At 51.5% G+C, this 14,637-nt stretch overlaps 1 protein-coding gene across 3 annotated transcripts in view; it reads right to left on the bottom strand.

The window, feature by feature from the left end:
- Nucleotides 1-14,637, bottom strand: part of ABL1 (ABL proto-oncogene 1, non-receptor tyrosine kinase) — a 92,831-nt gene that overhangs the window by 7,197 nt on the left and 70,997 nt on the right. For 2 of the 3 annotated variants that reach the window (XM_049773988.1, XM_049773989.1), the window contains exons 2-6: nucleotides 14,435-14,608; nucleotides 13,655-13,950; nucleotides 6,197-6,469; nucleotides 1,475-1,559; nucleotides 876-1,053 (exon numbers count right to left, since the gene is read on the bottom strand). In XM_049773988.1, the coding sequence (XP_049629945.1) occupies nucleotides 876-1,053; nucleotides 1,475-1,559; nucleotides 6,197-6,469; nucleotides 13,655-13,950; nucleotides 14,435-14,608 (1,006 nt within the window). The remainder of the gene's footprint in view (nucleotides 1-875; nucleotides 1,054-1,474; nucleotides 1,560-6,196; nucleotides 6,470-13,654; nucleotides 13,951-14,434; nucleotides 14,609-14,637) is intronic. The other variant, XM_049773990.1, reaches the window with a different exon arrangement.

Below are 14,637 nucleotides of genomic sequence, written 5' to 3'. Positions count from 1 at the left end.
CACGCAAGCCTGCTCCATCATTGGCCATCAGTGGCAAAATGAACCAAATGAGAGTGGAGCCTGACAGGTTTTTCTGGGGGGTGAGTGATTTCCATCCGTTTGAGCAGAGCTGTGTACAGTGAATCCAAGTCAAGGATGATTTGCAACCTCAGAGGGTTTGTTGTGGAATGACAGGTGCGTGTGTGGGGCAGTCTGTCAGACAAGCACCTGCCAGCATCTCTCACACACATGTGCATGGCTCTGGGGCTGAGATGTAAAGGCTCATGTTCATGCTCATACTTGAAATTAATTGGGCAGGAAAGGTCGCAGCAGCAGCAGCGGCGTGAAAGCATCTTGTTCAAGAGGCTGGAGCAGAGAAGGCCGTTTCTACCGACCAAGAATGTGGTGTGTGACTAATCTGGGCCCAGCTGAAGGTCAGACCCTTCATAACCCAGCTTGGGCACACCATGAAGTGGGTGCTTTGTCGGGGACAGCCACGCAGTTAACTACCAGGAAACATGCGGCCAGTTAAGTGGAAGAGGAAACGATAATAGGGAGAGAGGGGAGAAAAATGCACAGCACAAAAGCAAAACCAGGTCCAGGGGTTAAGCTTGAACTGAGCGGAGGTAGGAGGAAGGTTCGGGGAAGGTCAACACCTTGTAGTGTCATTGAGGCCCCCACTTCCCACTTTTGGAGGAAACTTGGTACACAGGGGGCACAGGTCAACTATTGCTCGCCCCTGGGGTGAGTAAGTCCTGTGTTTAGTCAGGACGCAAGCCTCAAACAGGCGATGCCAGGAAGGCAGTGTTTATGCTAGTGACCCAGAGCCCCCTGTACGGCCAGCACCGAGGTCAGGGGTGGAGACAGGAGTTGAGGTGACTCAGGTTTCCCCCTACCTATGGATGAAATTCTTCTTCTCCAGGTATTCCATGGCCGAGGATATCTGCGTGGCCATGTAGAGCAGTACCACAGCTGTCACCTCCTGCCGGTTACACTCTCTCAGGTAGTCCAGCAGGTTCCCGTAGGTCATGAACTCGGTGATGATGTAGAAGGGAGGCTCCCGTGTGCACACCCCTGCAATGACAGCAAGGTCTTCCATGGCCTGCTTGGGAAAGAGCTAACCCCCCTGGGCCAGAACCAGCTCCTAGCGGCTCAGAGCAGCTGTGAGTAGAAAGCCGTGGCCTCACTCCTTATCCATTGCCACTCAAGCCAGAGAACTTGAACTTCACCAGGAAAAGGCCACAACTGAGCTCAGGGGAAGTGGTCAGGCTCGAGGGAAGTCAGTGAGAACAGTTTCTCCTCTCTCTCTCTCTCTCTCTCTCTCTCTCTCTCTCTCTCTCTCTCTCTCTCTCTCTCTCTCCCTCCCTCCCTCCCTCCCTCTCTCTCTCTCTCTCTCTCTCTCTCTCTCTCTCTCTCTCCTCTCTCTCTCTCTCTCTCTCTCTCTCTCTCACACACACACACACGCAATCACTCACTCTCACACTTTCTCTCTCACCGAGGAGCTGGACCAGATTTGGATGCTTGATCTCCTTCATCACTGCAGCTTCCTTCAAGAATTCCTCCACTTCCATGGTGTCCTCCTGCCGGGAAAAGGGTGCCGTAAACACTGAGAACAAGAGCAAGTAGAGGGAGCCACACCCTCAGCTTTCTCCACCCACCAGCTTCCCCGCTCCCAATGCCTGCATTGAGGGGCCTGTATATGTGGATACTGGCTTCAGGTGGCAGTGTTTCTGTGTGTCGACAGACAACTCCCCAAACAGGAGATTTTCAAAGGGCTATACAAATCCACAGCATGCTCTGAAGGTTATGGGGTGCCAGCTGAAGGGAAGACCTGAAGTCTGGAAGGGTGTTGGGAGGTTTGGGAACGCAGGGCCACAGGCATCACCCAACCCCATGCAGCATCAATCCATAACATTTTCCAGTGATCAGAGCACCTACACCCCAAAACTCCAGCCAAGCAGAGAAGGTTCTAAAGCTTGGCCTGTCTGAGGTCTTCTAAGAGTGGTACTCAGGGCTTCCTCCTGGCTTTGCACTCAGGCATCGCTTCTGGCAGGCTTGGGAACTAATTCAGTTCCAGGGATTGAAACTGGGTTGGCTATGTACAAGACAAACACCCTCTCCTCTATCTCCTCTCCCTAGTCCCTGCAGGGACACTATGACAGAGTGGTGTGTGCCTCTAAGGTTCCTGTTCCCTGGACTAGTTGCCAAGAGTAGAAGAAAGCCAGGCCATAGTGGGTTCGGCTGAAGTGGCACAGAAAAGAGCTCGTGCCTGGCCCATCCTCCCGCAGTCCTGCAGGGCAGCAGAGAAAGACAGCCTAGGAGGGGAGCCACAGCCTGCGAGCTGTCAGCTTCATGCAGCAGGGGCCGCCCGGCGTCCCTCACTGCAGCACTGGCCCCTTTAGAGGGGAGTGGGGGGTGTTCCTGAGGACAGGCCAACCTCTAGCCAGCACTTTCTGGCTTTGGACAATCAAGTTGGCAAGTGAAGCATGACCGATGAGAAGCAGTGACAGCTATTATCACAGAGCTCAGGGCTGGGGTGCTGATACTCAGGAACAATTGATCTCACCCTGTCAATTAGATGTGGTGGGGGGAAGCTCTGGGTCAGGCTGGGGCAGTTGTGGGGCCACCCGGGGGCTCTCTGAATCTCCCCAGTCCTCTCCACTCCTGATTGCGCTTGTGCAGCAGACTATGAGGCCTCTAGTGGGGAGGTGAGTTTTGAGGTGATGGTGGGGACTCAGGCTGGAGGGCGGTGTGTCCTGCACACAGCATGGAGAGTGCAAGGCTGCCTCCCTGTGAGTGGGACTTTGAGATTTGAACAGCTATAGCACCTGCGCACAGTGGCAGCTATGAATCTAGAGGTTCCCGGTGCTGGCCTGGCAGGTGGCTCATGCTTTCTCTTTTAGACAAAGCAGTGCCTTCCAGAAGCACTTGTGCTTGGATAAGAGAGCTAGGAGGCGTGGGGTGCGCAAGGAGTGTGGCAGCCTCCACCAGCCCCACACTGGGCACACTTAGGGGGCAGGCAGCAAGCCAATGGCAGAACTCACCTCTATAGAGTTCTCTCGCCCGGGAAGCAGTAGCTGTGTGGCCTGGAACTGTGCCCAAGCGCCCTCTGGTGCACACATGTGGTGGGAAAGGCTAGCGCTTTCCCTCCAGTTATTTTTTTGGTTGGATTTTCAATTTGGTTTGTTTTGGGGCCATATCCTGCGATATTTAGGAGTTACTTCTGGCTCAGTGCTGCTCAGAAATCACTCCTGGCAGGCTCAGGGGACCCTATGGGGTGCCGGGGATTTAACCCAGGTCAACCCCATGAAGCCAAATGCCTACTCCGCTATTCTATCGCTCTGGCCCCTTTCCTTCGTTTATGGCTCATTACAGGTATCCACAGTTGCTGCCTCCTAGAGTCTTGAGTGGATCCACAAGTCTTGAGTGGCACTCACATTTATATCTCTGTATATTAAACAAAACACACAGTGGGGGGCTCCCAGTGCTGTTACTGCAACTTGGGCTCCCCCTAGCAAAGCTGCAGAGGTCGCATAGTGCCAGGAGTGGAACTGGGTCCCTGTACAAGCCAGCGTGCATGCAGCCCTCAGGCTACTGTCCCAACCCCAATGACAACACTGCTTTGAATGATCCCAGCAACTGGTGATGCTCTAGGCTTACTCTGGGATCTATGCTCAGGAAACCATTGGCAGCGCTAGGGATAAAACCTGGGTTGGCCCTATGCCAGGCTGGTGTGTTGCTGCTCTATTTCCCTGAGAGCTGACTCTGGTAGTTCCTTGGCACTGACACGCTACTCACTGGATGGCAGGGAAAGGGCTAAAGTCCCCATCCACATCTGAACTGTCCCTCCCTGCTCCAGCAAAGGTAGCAAGACTGCAGGGACCAGCAGCCATCCTGGGTCAAAATTGAGCAAGAAGCACAAGAAAGAAGATACTGAGCCACACAGCACCATCCAGAGGACTGGGACATGATGGATTGGTGACCACGACCCTGGCAGACTTTATCTGCAGCACCCACTAGAATTAGGGCCCTGCAGGGATTGGGTGGGTGGGGTGGGGAAATCACCCGCTTTCCAGGGAGTTACCCACCGGGGCATAGAAAATGGGTGGAGGGTCCCTACTGCTCCAAGCACAGGCCAAAACTGAGAAGAAAAGAGGATCCTTGAGGGTTGGGGCTCCTAGGATAAATCATGAACAAGCATCTAAAGATGCTCGGAGAAGGAATAACCTCAAAACACACAACCCGGACACCAGACAGTGGTGCTATTGCCATGGGGCACAGACACACACAGCATACTGGACCACTTCTGGGAGGACACTGTGGCCATTTTCTGGGGTGGAGGTGGTGGTGAAGGGCAGAGTCTTCTAGTCTCACATTTTCAATGCTTCTAATTGATTTTGTTTAGTTTGGGGGTCACACACAGTGATGCTCAGGAGTTACTCCTGGTTCTGCTCGCAGAATCACTTTTGGCAGTGCTTAAGAGGACCATGTGACCCTGGGATGCCCAGAGATTGAACCTGTCTGTCATGGCATACAAGGCAAGCACCCTCCTCACCAACTCATCTCCCCAGCGTTCTTCTCGTGATTTAAGCAGCAAATTTGTCTCTCTTCACACAACAACACGACCAATAGTACTCTTGTCCAAAGCCCTTTAGGACTTTAGATTCACAGAAAAACACAATGGGGGCTGGAGCGGTGGTGCTAGAGGTAAGGCATTTGCCTTGCAAGCACTAGCCTAGGAGGGACCGTGGTTCGATCCCCAGCATCTCATATGGTCCCCCAAGCTAGGAGCAATTTCTGAGCGCATAGCCAGGAGTAACCCCTGAGGATCAACGGGTGTGGCCCAAAACCCCAACCCCCCCAAAAAAAGGAAAACAAAATGGACTTACAAGTAGCCCCTTAGAATGCAGCACCTACATTCTAGGTGGAGCCAAAGAAGTAGCTCAAAGGGCTGGAGCATGTGCCAAGAATGCCGGAATCTTGGACTCAATTCCTGGAAATACACTGTGTCCCTGTCCGTCCGTCCCCCCCCCCCACACACACACTCCTCCAGGTGTGCCCTGACAGTTGTGAGAAATCTGGTTCTCAGGAGGGGAGGAGGGCCAGCAGCTGGCACAGGCTATGTAGTTGCAACTTAGGGGTCAGCCTAGCTCCAGCCTTTTCTGGTTTGGTGAAGGCCGAGACACATCACTGTCTGGTATTTAGTGGGGAGTTGTAGTTGTAGGGTGGGTGGGGGACACAGCCATAGGCAATCCCTGAGCACCATTGGGTGTGTCCTTAAACCCCAAAATAATTAAATAGTAAAATAATTAAACAGTAAGATTCTATCTGGGGGGCCCGGAGAGATAGCACAGTGGCGTTTGCCTTGCAAGCAGCCGATCCAGGACCAAAGGTGGTTGGTTCGAATCCCGGTGTCCCATATGGTCCCCCGTGCCTGCCAGGAGCTATTTCTGAGCAGACAGCCAGGAGTAACCCCTGAGCAACGCCGGGTGTGGCCCAAAAACCAAAAAAAAAAAAAAAAAAAAAAAAGATTGTATCTGGGAAATATCCTGGAGTCTTCATGGCTTACCCCAAACAGCGGACAGTTTGTCCCTGCCCAAGGATGGATCTGAATATGAGCGGCAGGTAGCCACTGATTTTATGGATCCAAGAACACAGTCTTCTTGGAGCATCAGTCAAAAACTGTCATAATTTCCTGTCTCTACGTGAGGGAGCCCCTCAAAGCAAGTGTTTGAACACCCCTTTTGAAGGACTATGGGGATGGAACACTGGCTCTGTCCCTGGCTGTCCAAGCACCAACCACAGGGCCACAGAACCAACTCCCTTTTCAACAGGGCTTAGAGTGCAGGTCGGTGCTGGGTGGAATCATGGAGAATGTTCTAGAGGAAGCCAAAAACAAACAGGATTCCTCCCTTCCTTCAGTTCTCATGGTGCTGGGAGCCCACACCTCAGAGTAGAGAGAAGTGGACCCAGAGCCCTGGGCCTTGCTACTCTTCCAGCCACCACACAGCCTGTCTGGTCTGGGGGTGTGGCAGAGAGCTCTAAGCCATGAGCCCTTCCAGAACCCAGGAAGAGCTGGTGAAGGGATGTCTGACCTGAGCAGCGCCTACCTTCCCAACAAGAGTACAGAACTCTCACCTGGCCTGCCGTATTTACATGGAGTATGCCCAGTGCAGGCAGCCCAATCCCGCCCACTGCGCCCCTTTCTCATGGACACCTTGAGGGTCTTGACGGCCACAGTGAGGTTGTACTTCTTCCACACGCCCTCGTACACCTCCCCGTACTGGCCGCCACCCAGCTTGTGCTTCATGGTGATGTCCGTGCGCTCCATCTCCCACTTGTCATAGTTAGGGGACACCCCGTAGACTGTGGGCTTGTTGCGCTTGGGTGCTGGGTAGTGTAGCGTGGTGATGAGCCCGTCAGCCACCGTGGAGTGGTGATGTACCAGCTCAGCCAGCGTACTGAAGCGGCTCTCCGAGGACACATAGAGCTGAGGAGAGAGGGACATGGTCAGTCCATGGAAACACTATTCATGGAACAGGGTTAGCTCAGGGCAGAGGTCATCACAGAACAAGGTCAGACTGTGACAGCTCTCATAGTGTGATGGGCACAAACAGGAAGTTATGCTTTCATATATAGGCAAAAGCTGAATTTCTTTTCATCTATATTTCTGAGTCAGACACACAGACAAGCACCTAGAAGGTTCTCAGAGGAGTAGCCTGTTATTTGTGAGAGAACAGCTTTACTCAGAATGACTACCCGGAACCCGGGGCCTATAGAGACATGATGATAAGAACTGTGAGCAGAAACACTAACAGTGGCACACACCTCAGTCTCCTTGGTAAGGTTTCTGGCCTGGGTAGGGACAGCATTTACCAGAGCTCTTGGGAAGGGGAGGAAGAAAGAAAGAATGAAGCAGGAGGGAAGAAAAGGAGGCAGAGAGGGAAAAGGGAGGAAGGGAAAGAGGAAGGGAGGAAAGAAATGAAGGAAGGGAGGGAGGGAAGAGGTAGAGAGGAAGGAAGTAAACTGCTTCAAGTATTTGGTATATTCAACCCCAGCACCAGTGACCTGACTGTGAGGCACACCCCCAAAACACATCAGACCAGGACCAGGGTGTGGACAAAGCAGCCAAACACTGTCTTATCCTGTTCCAGGTCCTGGTTTCAATTCTCAGCACCATGTGATCCTCCTATCCCCCCTTCTTGGCACCGAGGGTGGTCCCCAAACAAAATACAAAGTAAAAACTCAGGGAAGGCAGCACCTCCTCTGTGGCCACAGTTTAGAAATGTTTGTTGGCAAATTCCACCAAAATGGAATTCGGAGTAACACCATCATGGCCCTGAGAAACTTGGCCCTGATTAAGGCTTTTGGGCAAGGCTCTGTCTCCATCTCATTCCTATGGGTCTAGGACCAGAGAGTGGGTAGGATGTTTGTCTTGCACATAGCTGACCTGGGTTATATCCCCAGCATCCCAAATGGTCCTCAGCCTGCCAGGAGTGATTTCTGAGTGCAGAGAAAGGATACCTGAGCACCAAAACAAATTTAAAAAAAGAGGGGAAGGAGCGATAGCATAGCAGGTAGGGTGTTTGCTCTGCATAACGCCAACCTGGGTTTAATCCCCTGGAATCCCATATGGTTCCCTAAGCCTGAGGCAAACCAGGAAAAATCTGAGTGCCGCCAGGTATGGCCCAAAGCCCAATAAATAAATAAATAAATAAATAAATAAATAAATAAATAAATAAAAATTAAAACAAAAAAACAACCTCATACCTGAGAGCACTGGGGTGAACCCTCCTGGGAAACTTGGGAAGGGCCCTACAGGAGCTAAGAATGCAGAATGCTGCTGTTGAACTGCTGCCTGCATGCCCACAGGGACTGTACTCCAGTGGAGTCCAACTATAATGATCACACACACATGATGGCTAAGCTCAAAAGCACAGACCCCTGCTGAGTTGGGCACGGACACTAGCATCTCGGAGTCCATGTGGGCCAGGAGGTGCTGAGCCCAGGCAAGGTGTGGGGCCTTCATACTGGCTACAATTTCTCTCATGCTGCTACACATCAGCCTGCCCAGAGAAGGCGGCCTCCCTGCCACTAGTATGAGCAGGTACTGGCAGCAGAGCTTGCCCCTGTGCCTGCAGCTGACCCAGGCCATCCACGCATGCCTTATCCCCACAACTTGGCTACCTGTCACTTGTGGTCCTGGCCTTTTCTTCTCAGCATGCCCATCACCCCTGCAGGTACTAAAGGTCTGGGAGACTAACTCAGTCACCCAACACCCATAGCATGTCTGAGCATACTGGAAGAAGGAACATTGGTATCTGCGACCAGCTGGGCTAGCAGCTGCTGACGGGGCAGATCTAACCCAGGACTCCTACATCCAGAGTAGGTGCCAAAGCCTCACCTACAGTTCCTGTCTCTTCTTTCTTCCTCTTTGGGGGAAATCTGGTCCATATGAGACATTGCTAAAGGATCACTTCCCATAGAGCTTGGGTGCTAGGCTGTATTCTGGGGTCGGCTGTAGGAAAGCATCAGGCCTCCATGCTCTCTCTGGCTTCAGACCTCACATCTCTGAACCTACCTCTCCTGTGCAGTCCTGTATGCCCAAGGAGGAAAACAAACGGTGCAAAGAGACTGAGCAAGGACTGTGTAGGAAGGACCCCAGGGGACAGAGCATGGGGGGAAGGGCTGAGCGGATGCTCAGTTCTCTGAGCTGACCCTGTGCTGAGATATGGTCGACGTTCCCTGATGACTCGCAACAACAGAGCAGGCTCCTGGGCACCTGGCACAGGTGGGCACTGGGCCCTTCCCTGGCATGCCCACATCTGCTGAGTTGTGCTGGGGTGGGTCGGACTCACAATTTAGTAGGTTTAGAGGCTGGAGCCGTAGCACAACCAGGAGGGTGTTTGCCTTGCATGTGGCTGGCCCTGACATTCTGCATGGTTCCCCCAAGCATAGCCAGGAGTGATTCCTGAGCACAGAGCCAAGAGTAACCCCTGAGAAACACTGGTATGTTCTCCAAACCAAACCAAAACCATATCCAGCAGGTTATATAGGTGACTAGTCCAGTCATCTTGCTAAAACTTAAGCTCCAGAGTGATAGCACAATGGAGGAAAGTGTGCCTTGTAGGCAGCTGACCGAGTTGGACCCCCAACATCTCAGTATCTGTTACTTAGCACAGAGCATGAAAGCTCATGTCCATGAGAGGAAGCCAAGGACAGACTCCAGACAGGGCTCTCGGGGGAAGTGGGACTGGATAGTTGCATCCCAGGCTGCTGCAAGGAAACAGGCCTTTATTTCTGTTGCAGGAACTTGACAATGCCCAATCTGCAGATAGCACCAGGAGGGAGACTATGAAACCTCAGTGCATGAAGATGGCTCAAAGCGCCCGGGCTCCTGCAAGACAGCCAGGGCATCACCAGGGATGGGCTTCTTCTCCAGTTCAGCAGAAAGAAAGAAACCCCCCTACATCCACAGCTCCCGGCCCTGTGCCTGCAGGGTGGGGCAGGAGGCCTTGAGGAGCCACAAAGTGGGAACAGGAAGGGGGAAGCAGCCACAGCCAAGAGGGTGGAGGTGGGAAGAAAGCTGCTGGGGCCTCCAGAAGGGTCTCTTCAATGCAGCTGCTTTTGAGAAAGCAGCTAACGTGAAAACACCAAGTAACGGGCTGGAGTGAGCACAGCTTTGTATGTGGCTGACCCAGATTCGATCCCTAGAACCCCATAGGTTCCCCCAAGCACCACCAGGAGTGACTACCGAGTGCAGATTACCGAGTGCAGGAATGAGCCCTGAGCACCACCAGTGTGGTCCAAAAACAAAAACCAAACCAAAAAAAAAAAAACAAAAAAACAAAAAAACAGAAACAGAAAATACAAAGTAAACTTATTCCCACCAGCTCCTCAAATCTAAGAGTTGCATCAAAATTCTGCTATCAGGGGCTGGTGTGACATTACACCAGGTAGGGTTTTTGCTTTGCATGTGGCCAATCAGGGTTCAATCCCCAACACCCCATATAGTCTCCTAAGCTAGGAGTAATCCCCAAACACAGAGTCAGAAAGCCCTGAACACCGCTGGGTGTGGTCCCAGGACCAACCAACCAACCAACCAAAAGGTCTGTTATGTGAGTGGCTCTGGTAAGAGCCTCCTGGGACTCCAGAAATGGGGTCCCACCCAACCAAGTCCCCATTTGACTTGACATTTGTGAAATGCATTAAAAAGAGATATGAGTTCATTTTTTTCTGTAGTTGATTAGGTTTCTCAACCTGCCTGCGACTGTCTCACGGATGCAGAAGGGTAGTACAGTGGGGAGGGCACTTGCCTTGTACACAGCTGACCTAGGTTCGACCCCTGGCTCACTTGGGGATCCCCCAAACAAGGAGTAACTTCCAAGTGCAGATCCAGGAGTAATTCCTAAGCAGAGCTGGGTGTGCTCTCTCCCTCAATGGCAAAGTGTCAAACCGAGGATGCTGAGGAAACATTTCTCAGAAGTGTGCTCAGAGCTAACCTGAGGAGAGGATCATGTGGAAATGCATTCTGCCTTGGAGAATAGTTCCCAAGGAAACAACCATTGGACACACTGCACAATGGAAGGTCCTTCTTCACATCTGGGGTCAGAGCAGTGAACCGAAAAGCAAGACCTAGACTTCCCTCTCATTCCTCATGGCCCAGTCCTGGTAGCTTGGAGGGCCGGACCACAGAGCAGCACGAGGTAGTGAAAAGAATCCAGTTAGAGGCTATGAGACTGCAACAATGACCTCAGAGAAATGCTCAGCTGTACCAGCTGTACAGTGTGAATTAATGTGTGAAGATGGCCAGTGAAATTCTAAATAGAGCAAGTTCTAGAAAGTGCTAGAATGAGTGGGCACTAATCTGAGCATATAAGAAAACAAAGTGACAAAAAAAGTTTCTGGCATCTGAATGATCAGAAGGGAGGATGGACCATTATCTGGAACACAGTGCAGACCTGGTGTGTGCCAATGGGAAGGGGAAGCTGGGTTAACACTTAGAGATCAGAGATCCAAAAAAAAGAGCCAACACATGGATAACTCACGGGAAGACCCGTACAAAGATGTAATCAGCAATGGGTTGCCACAGGGGGTCATCAGCAGTTATCTACCCACCAGAGACGAGCAATATTTCTCAGGAACGGGAAGATTCGGGGACCAAAGTGACCTCTTATACTCCTATAGTGTCTATAGAGAAAGCTGAGTGATCACATGCTTTTCCCAGGCTCTACTCAAACCCCTTCTCCAGTATGCTCTGGACACCCAAGAAGCAGGGTTTGCAAACTGCACAATTGAGATCTCACAGGTGAATCCAGGAAATAAAAAGTGATAATGCACAGACTGGAGCAGAAAATCTCAGCAAGGGCCCGGAGAGATAGCACAGCGGCGTTTGCCTTGCAAGCAACCGATCCAGGACCAAAGGTGGTTGGTTCGAATCCCGGTGTCCCATAGAGTCCCCCATGCCTGCCAGGAGCTATTTCTGAGCAGACAGCCAGGAGTAACCACTGAACACCGCTGGGTGTGGCCCCAAAACAAAACAAAACAAAACAAAAAAATCTCAGCAAGTGAGAGACATCAACGGATGAATTATTCCAGTTGGCTCAGCCACCATCAGTCCAGATTTCTGAAGCCTTTATAGGATGAGGTAGACAGAAACCTGCCCTGCTAAATGTCCAGGGCTCCATCTAGCCACAAGCATGTCCCACCACTGCCAGAGAAATGGCCCAACTTCACAAGTGATCTCAGGGAAATGATGGTAGTAGATTGCCTCAGCTCCAAAGCTCCTGAAGCACGTAGTCACATATACAATCAAGAAATACTGGGGGCCGGGCGGTGGCGCTGGAGGTAAGGTGCCTGCCTTACCTGCGCTAGCCTAGGAGACGGACCGCGGTTCGATCCCCCGGCGTCCCATATGGTCCCCCAAGCCAGGAGCGACTTCTGAGCGCATAGCCAGGAGTAACCCCTGAGCGTCACTGGGTGTGGCCCAAAAAAAAAAAAAAAAAAAAAAAAAAGAAATACTGGGCCCAGAGAGATAGCACAGCGGCATTTGCCTTGCAAGCAGCCGATCCAGGACCAAAGGTGGTTGGTTCGAATCCCGGTGTTCCATATGGTCCCCTGTGCCTGCCAGGAGCTATTTCTGAGCAGACAGCCAGGAGTAACCTCTGAGCACCTCCGGGTGTGGCCCAAAAACAAAAACAAAACAAAAAAAGAAATACCCCAAACTTCACATGTCCACATCAGACAACATCCCCAAACCTCACACAGAACCACACATACAATCATACAATACCTCCAAAATTCACACAATGACCACATATGCAACCACACAATACAACCTACACTTTAGTGTCATAGCCTAGTAGAAATACCAAGAAGTGGGGAGCACCATACCTGGCATTGCTGGGGCCTTAGTCTTTGCTCTAAACTCAAGAATCACCCCTGGCAGCCTCAGGGGGCCATTTGGGTGCAGGGAATTGGATCTGCGCTGGTCACATACAATGCAAGGAAGTGCCCTTCCTTTTGTACCAGCTCCAGTCCTAAGCACCAAAAATCCGATGGGAAAACGGCACAGACTAAACTCAATGAGTGGAATCAATAGCATAGAAGACTCAGCTAGCACCTAAGAGTTCAGTAAATCCTCCACAATGACTTTCAGAACACCATTAGGAGATAAGTGGCATAACAAAGCAATATAAAGTAAATCATTTTACTTGACTTGGGGTGTGGGTGGGAAACTGGGATACTGGTAGAGGTAAGGACACGTTGGTGGTGGGACTGGTGTTGAAACACTGAATACCTGAGAAAAAACTGCACTTGCATTGTGAACACCTTTGTAAATCAGTGTTTAAAAACAGTTCCATAAAACTAAAAATATGGAGCCAGAAAGATAGCATAGTGGTAGGGCAAACCTGGGATCGATCGTGGTTTGATTCCAGGCATCCCATATGGTCCCCAGAGCCTGCCAGGAGCTATTTCTGAGCGCAGAGCCAGGAGTAATCCCTGAGGGCCACTGCCACCAGGTGTCCCTCCCCGAAAAACAAACAAACAAACAAACCCTAAAACCCAACAACACAGAAAACAAACACACCATACTCGGTGAGCATGCGCCACTATGAGGGAAGGAAGGTGAAAGAAAATGTTAATTTTTTTCTGGAGCTGAATTTTTTAGGGTCACCACTGGGGTGATCCTAAAACTTAAAAATAAAAATCTTTTGAGGGCCAGGAATATAGCTCAGGCACACCCCTACCCCACACACAATCCATTGTTGGAATCTTTCTCACAGAGACAATTCTATGAGACAAGACTATGAGGGAAGGGTCAGGAGGGCACACCAGAGGTGCTCGGGGCTTACTCCTAACTGCTCAGTGCTTTTTCCTGGTGGGGGGACCATGGGCCAGGGGCAGCTGTCGGCAAATGTCTTAACTTCTGTCCTCTCTCTCCAGTCTCAAAAGAGATGTGAGTCTGTGCAAATTCCAACTGGCATTTGCCCTATCGAAGGAAACCACTGATAGTAAAGCTGAAACCGGATAGGAGAACTACAATAGTCCCTAGTCATGAAATCCCACAGGCCTCATGACTCTGAGGGTACTCTTGGAAGGCTTCAAGAAGAGCTTCGGCAAATGGCTTCCCTAGTGACAGATCTGTTTCAAGCCTTGCCCCCGCCCCCCATACCTTGCCATCAGAGGCGGTGTTGATGCGGTAGTGGTACACACGGCCCTCGTAGCGCAGCGAGATGGACCTCTGCCCGGGGCTGCTCTCACTCTCGCGCACCAGGAAGCTGCCATTAATGCCACTACTGAGCAGGTACTCGGCAGCATTGCGGGACACGGGCCCGTGGTACCAAGAGTGCTTCTCCAGGCTGTTGACAGGCGTGATGTAGTTGCTGGGGACCCAGCCTTGGCCATTCTTGGTTTGGGCCTCACACCATTCCCCATTGTGATTGTATCCCAAGACCCGGAGCTTTTCGCCTGCGAAGACACAACGCCGTCAGACTTTTCTTCTGAGATAGTGACGCAAGACACCCCAATTCTGAATGCTGACCTTGAGCCCAATCCCCACAACCCCACTCTCCTGGGATCACAAATCTGTCAGAACAGTACAGGATGTTTGCATTGAATGCTTCCTGCCTTTGCAAGAATACAAAGCTAGAGCTGTATGTACGTTTTTACTGTTGTCCTGTTCACTCAGGGGCTCTGTTCCTGAGTACAGGAAGATCTTTAGGGAAACAGGCTTTTATTTAAGTGTACTTGGCGTTGGTCCGGATGTCCTTTTTGGTCTGAAATAGGGCAGGCTGTGTGTGCTGCGTGTGTACCAACTCCTCTCCTTAGGGAATGGTGTCGTTCTGGTCTCAGCACTCCTTACCTAAGTAAGCTTCCCTCTTTCTATCAGTTGGGGTGGGAGCCAAGTCCACCATGTCCCCTGCTTCCTGCCAGCTGCCCACAGCCCCCTTACCTTTAGTGATGCTCAGAGTATTGTCCCCACTGGCTACAAAGTCATAGAGGGCCACAAAGAGGTTGGGATCATTTTCACTGGGCCCTGCGAGAAGGTTCTCCTTGGAGTTCCATCGAGCAGCTTCACTCAGGCCCTGGGGCTCCAAGTCAGCTGCTACTGGCCTCTGAAGCGCTTCTGGAAGAGAAAGAGGAAAGGAAGGGTGA

Source organism: Suncus etruscus, chromosome 5 (assembly GCF_024139225.1).
Source record: "Suncus etruscus isolate mSunEtr1 chromosome 5, mSunEtr1.pri.cur, whole genome shotgun sequence".
NCBI classification, from domain to species: domain Eukaryota; kingdom Metazoa; phylum Chordata; class Mammalia; order Eulipotyphla; family Soricidae; genus Suncus; species Suncus etruscus.
Note: the sequence above shows the minus strand (reverse complement) of the source record. Positions and strands in the feature narration are given on the sequence as shown.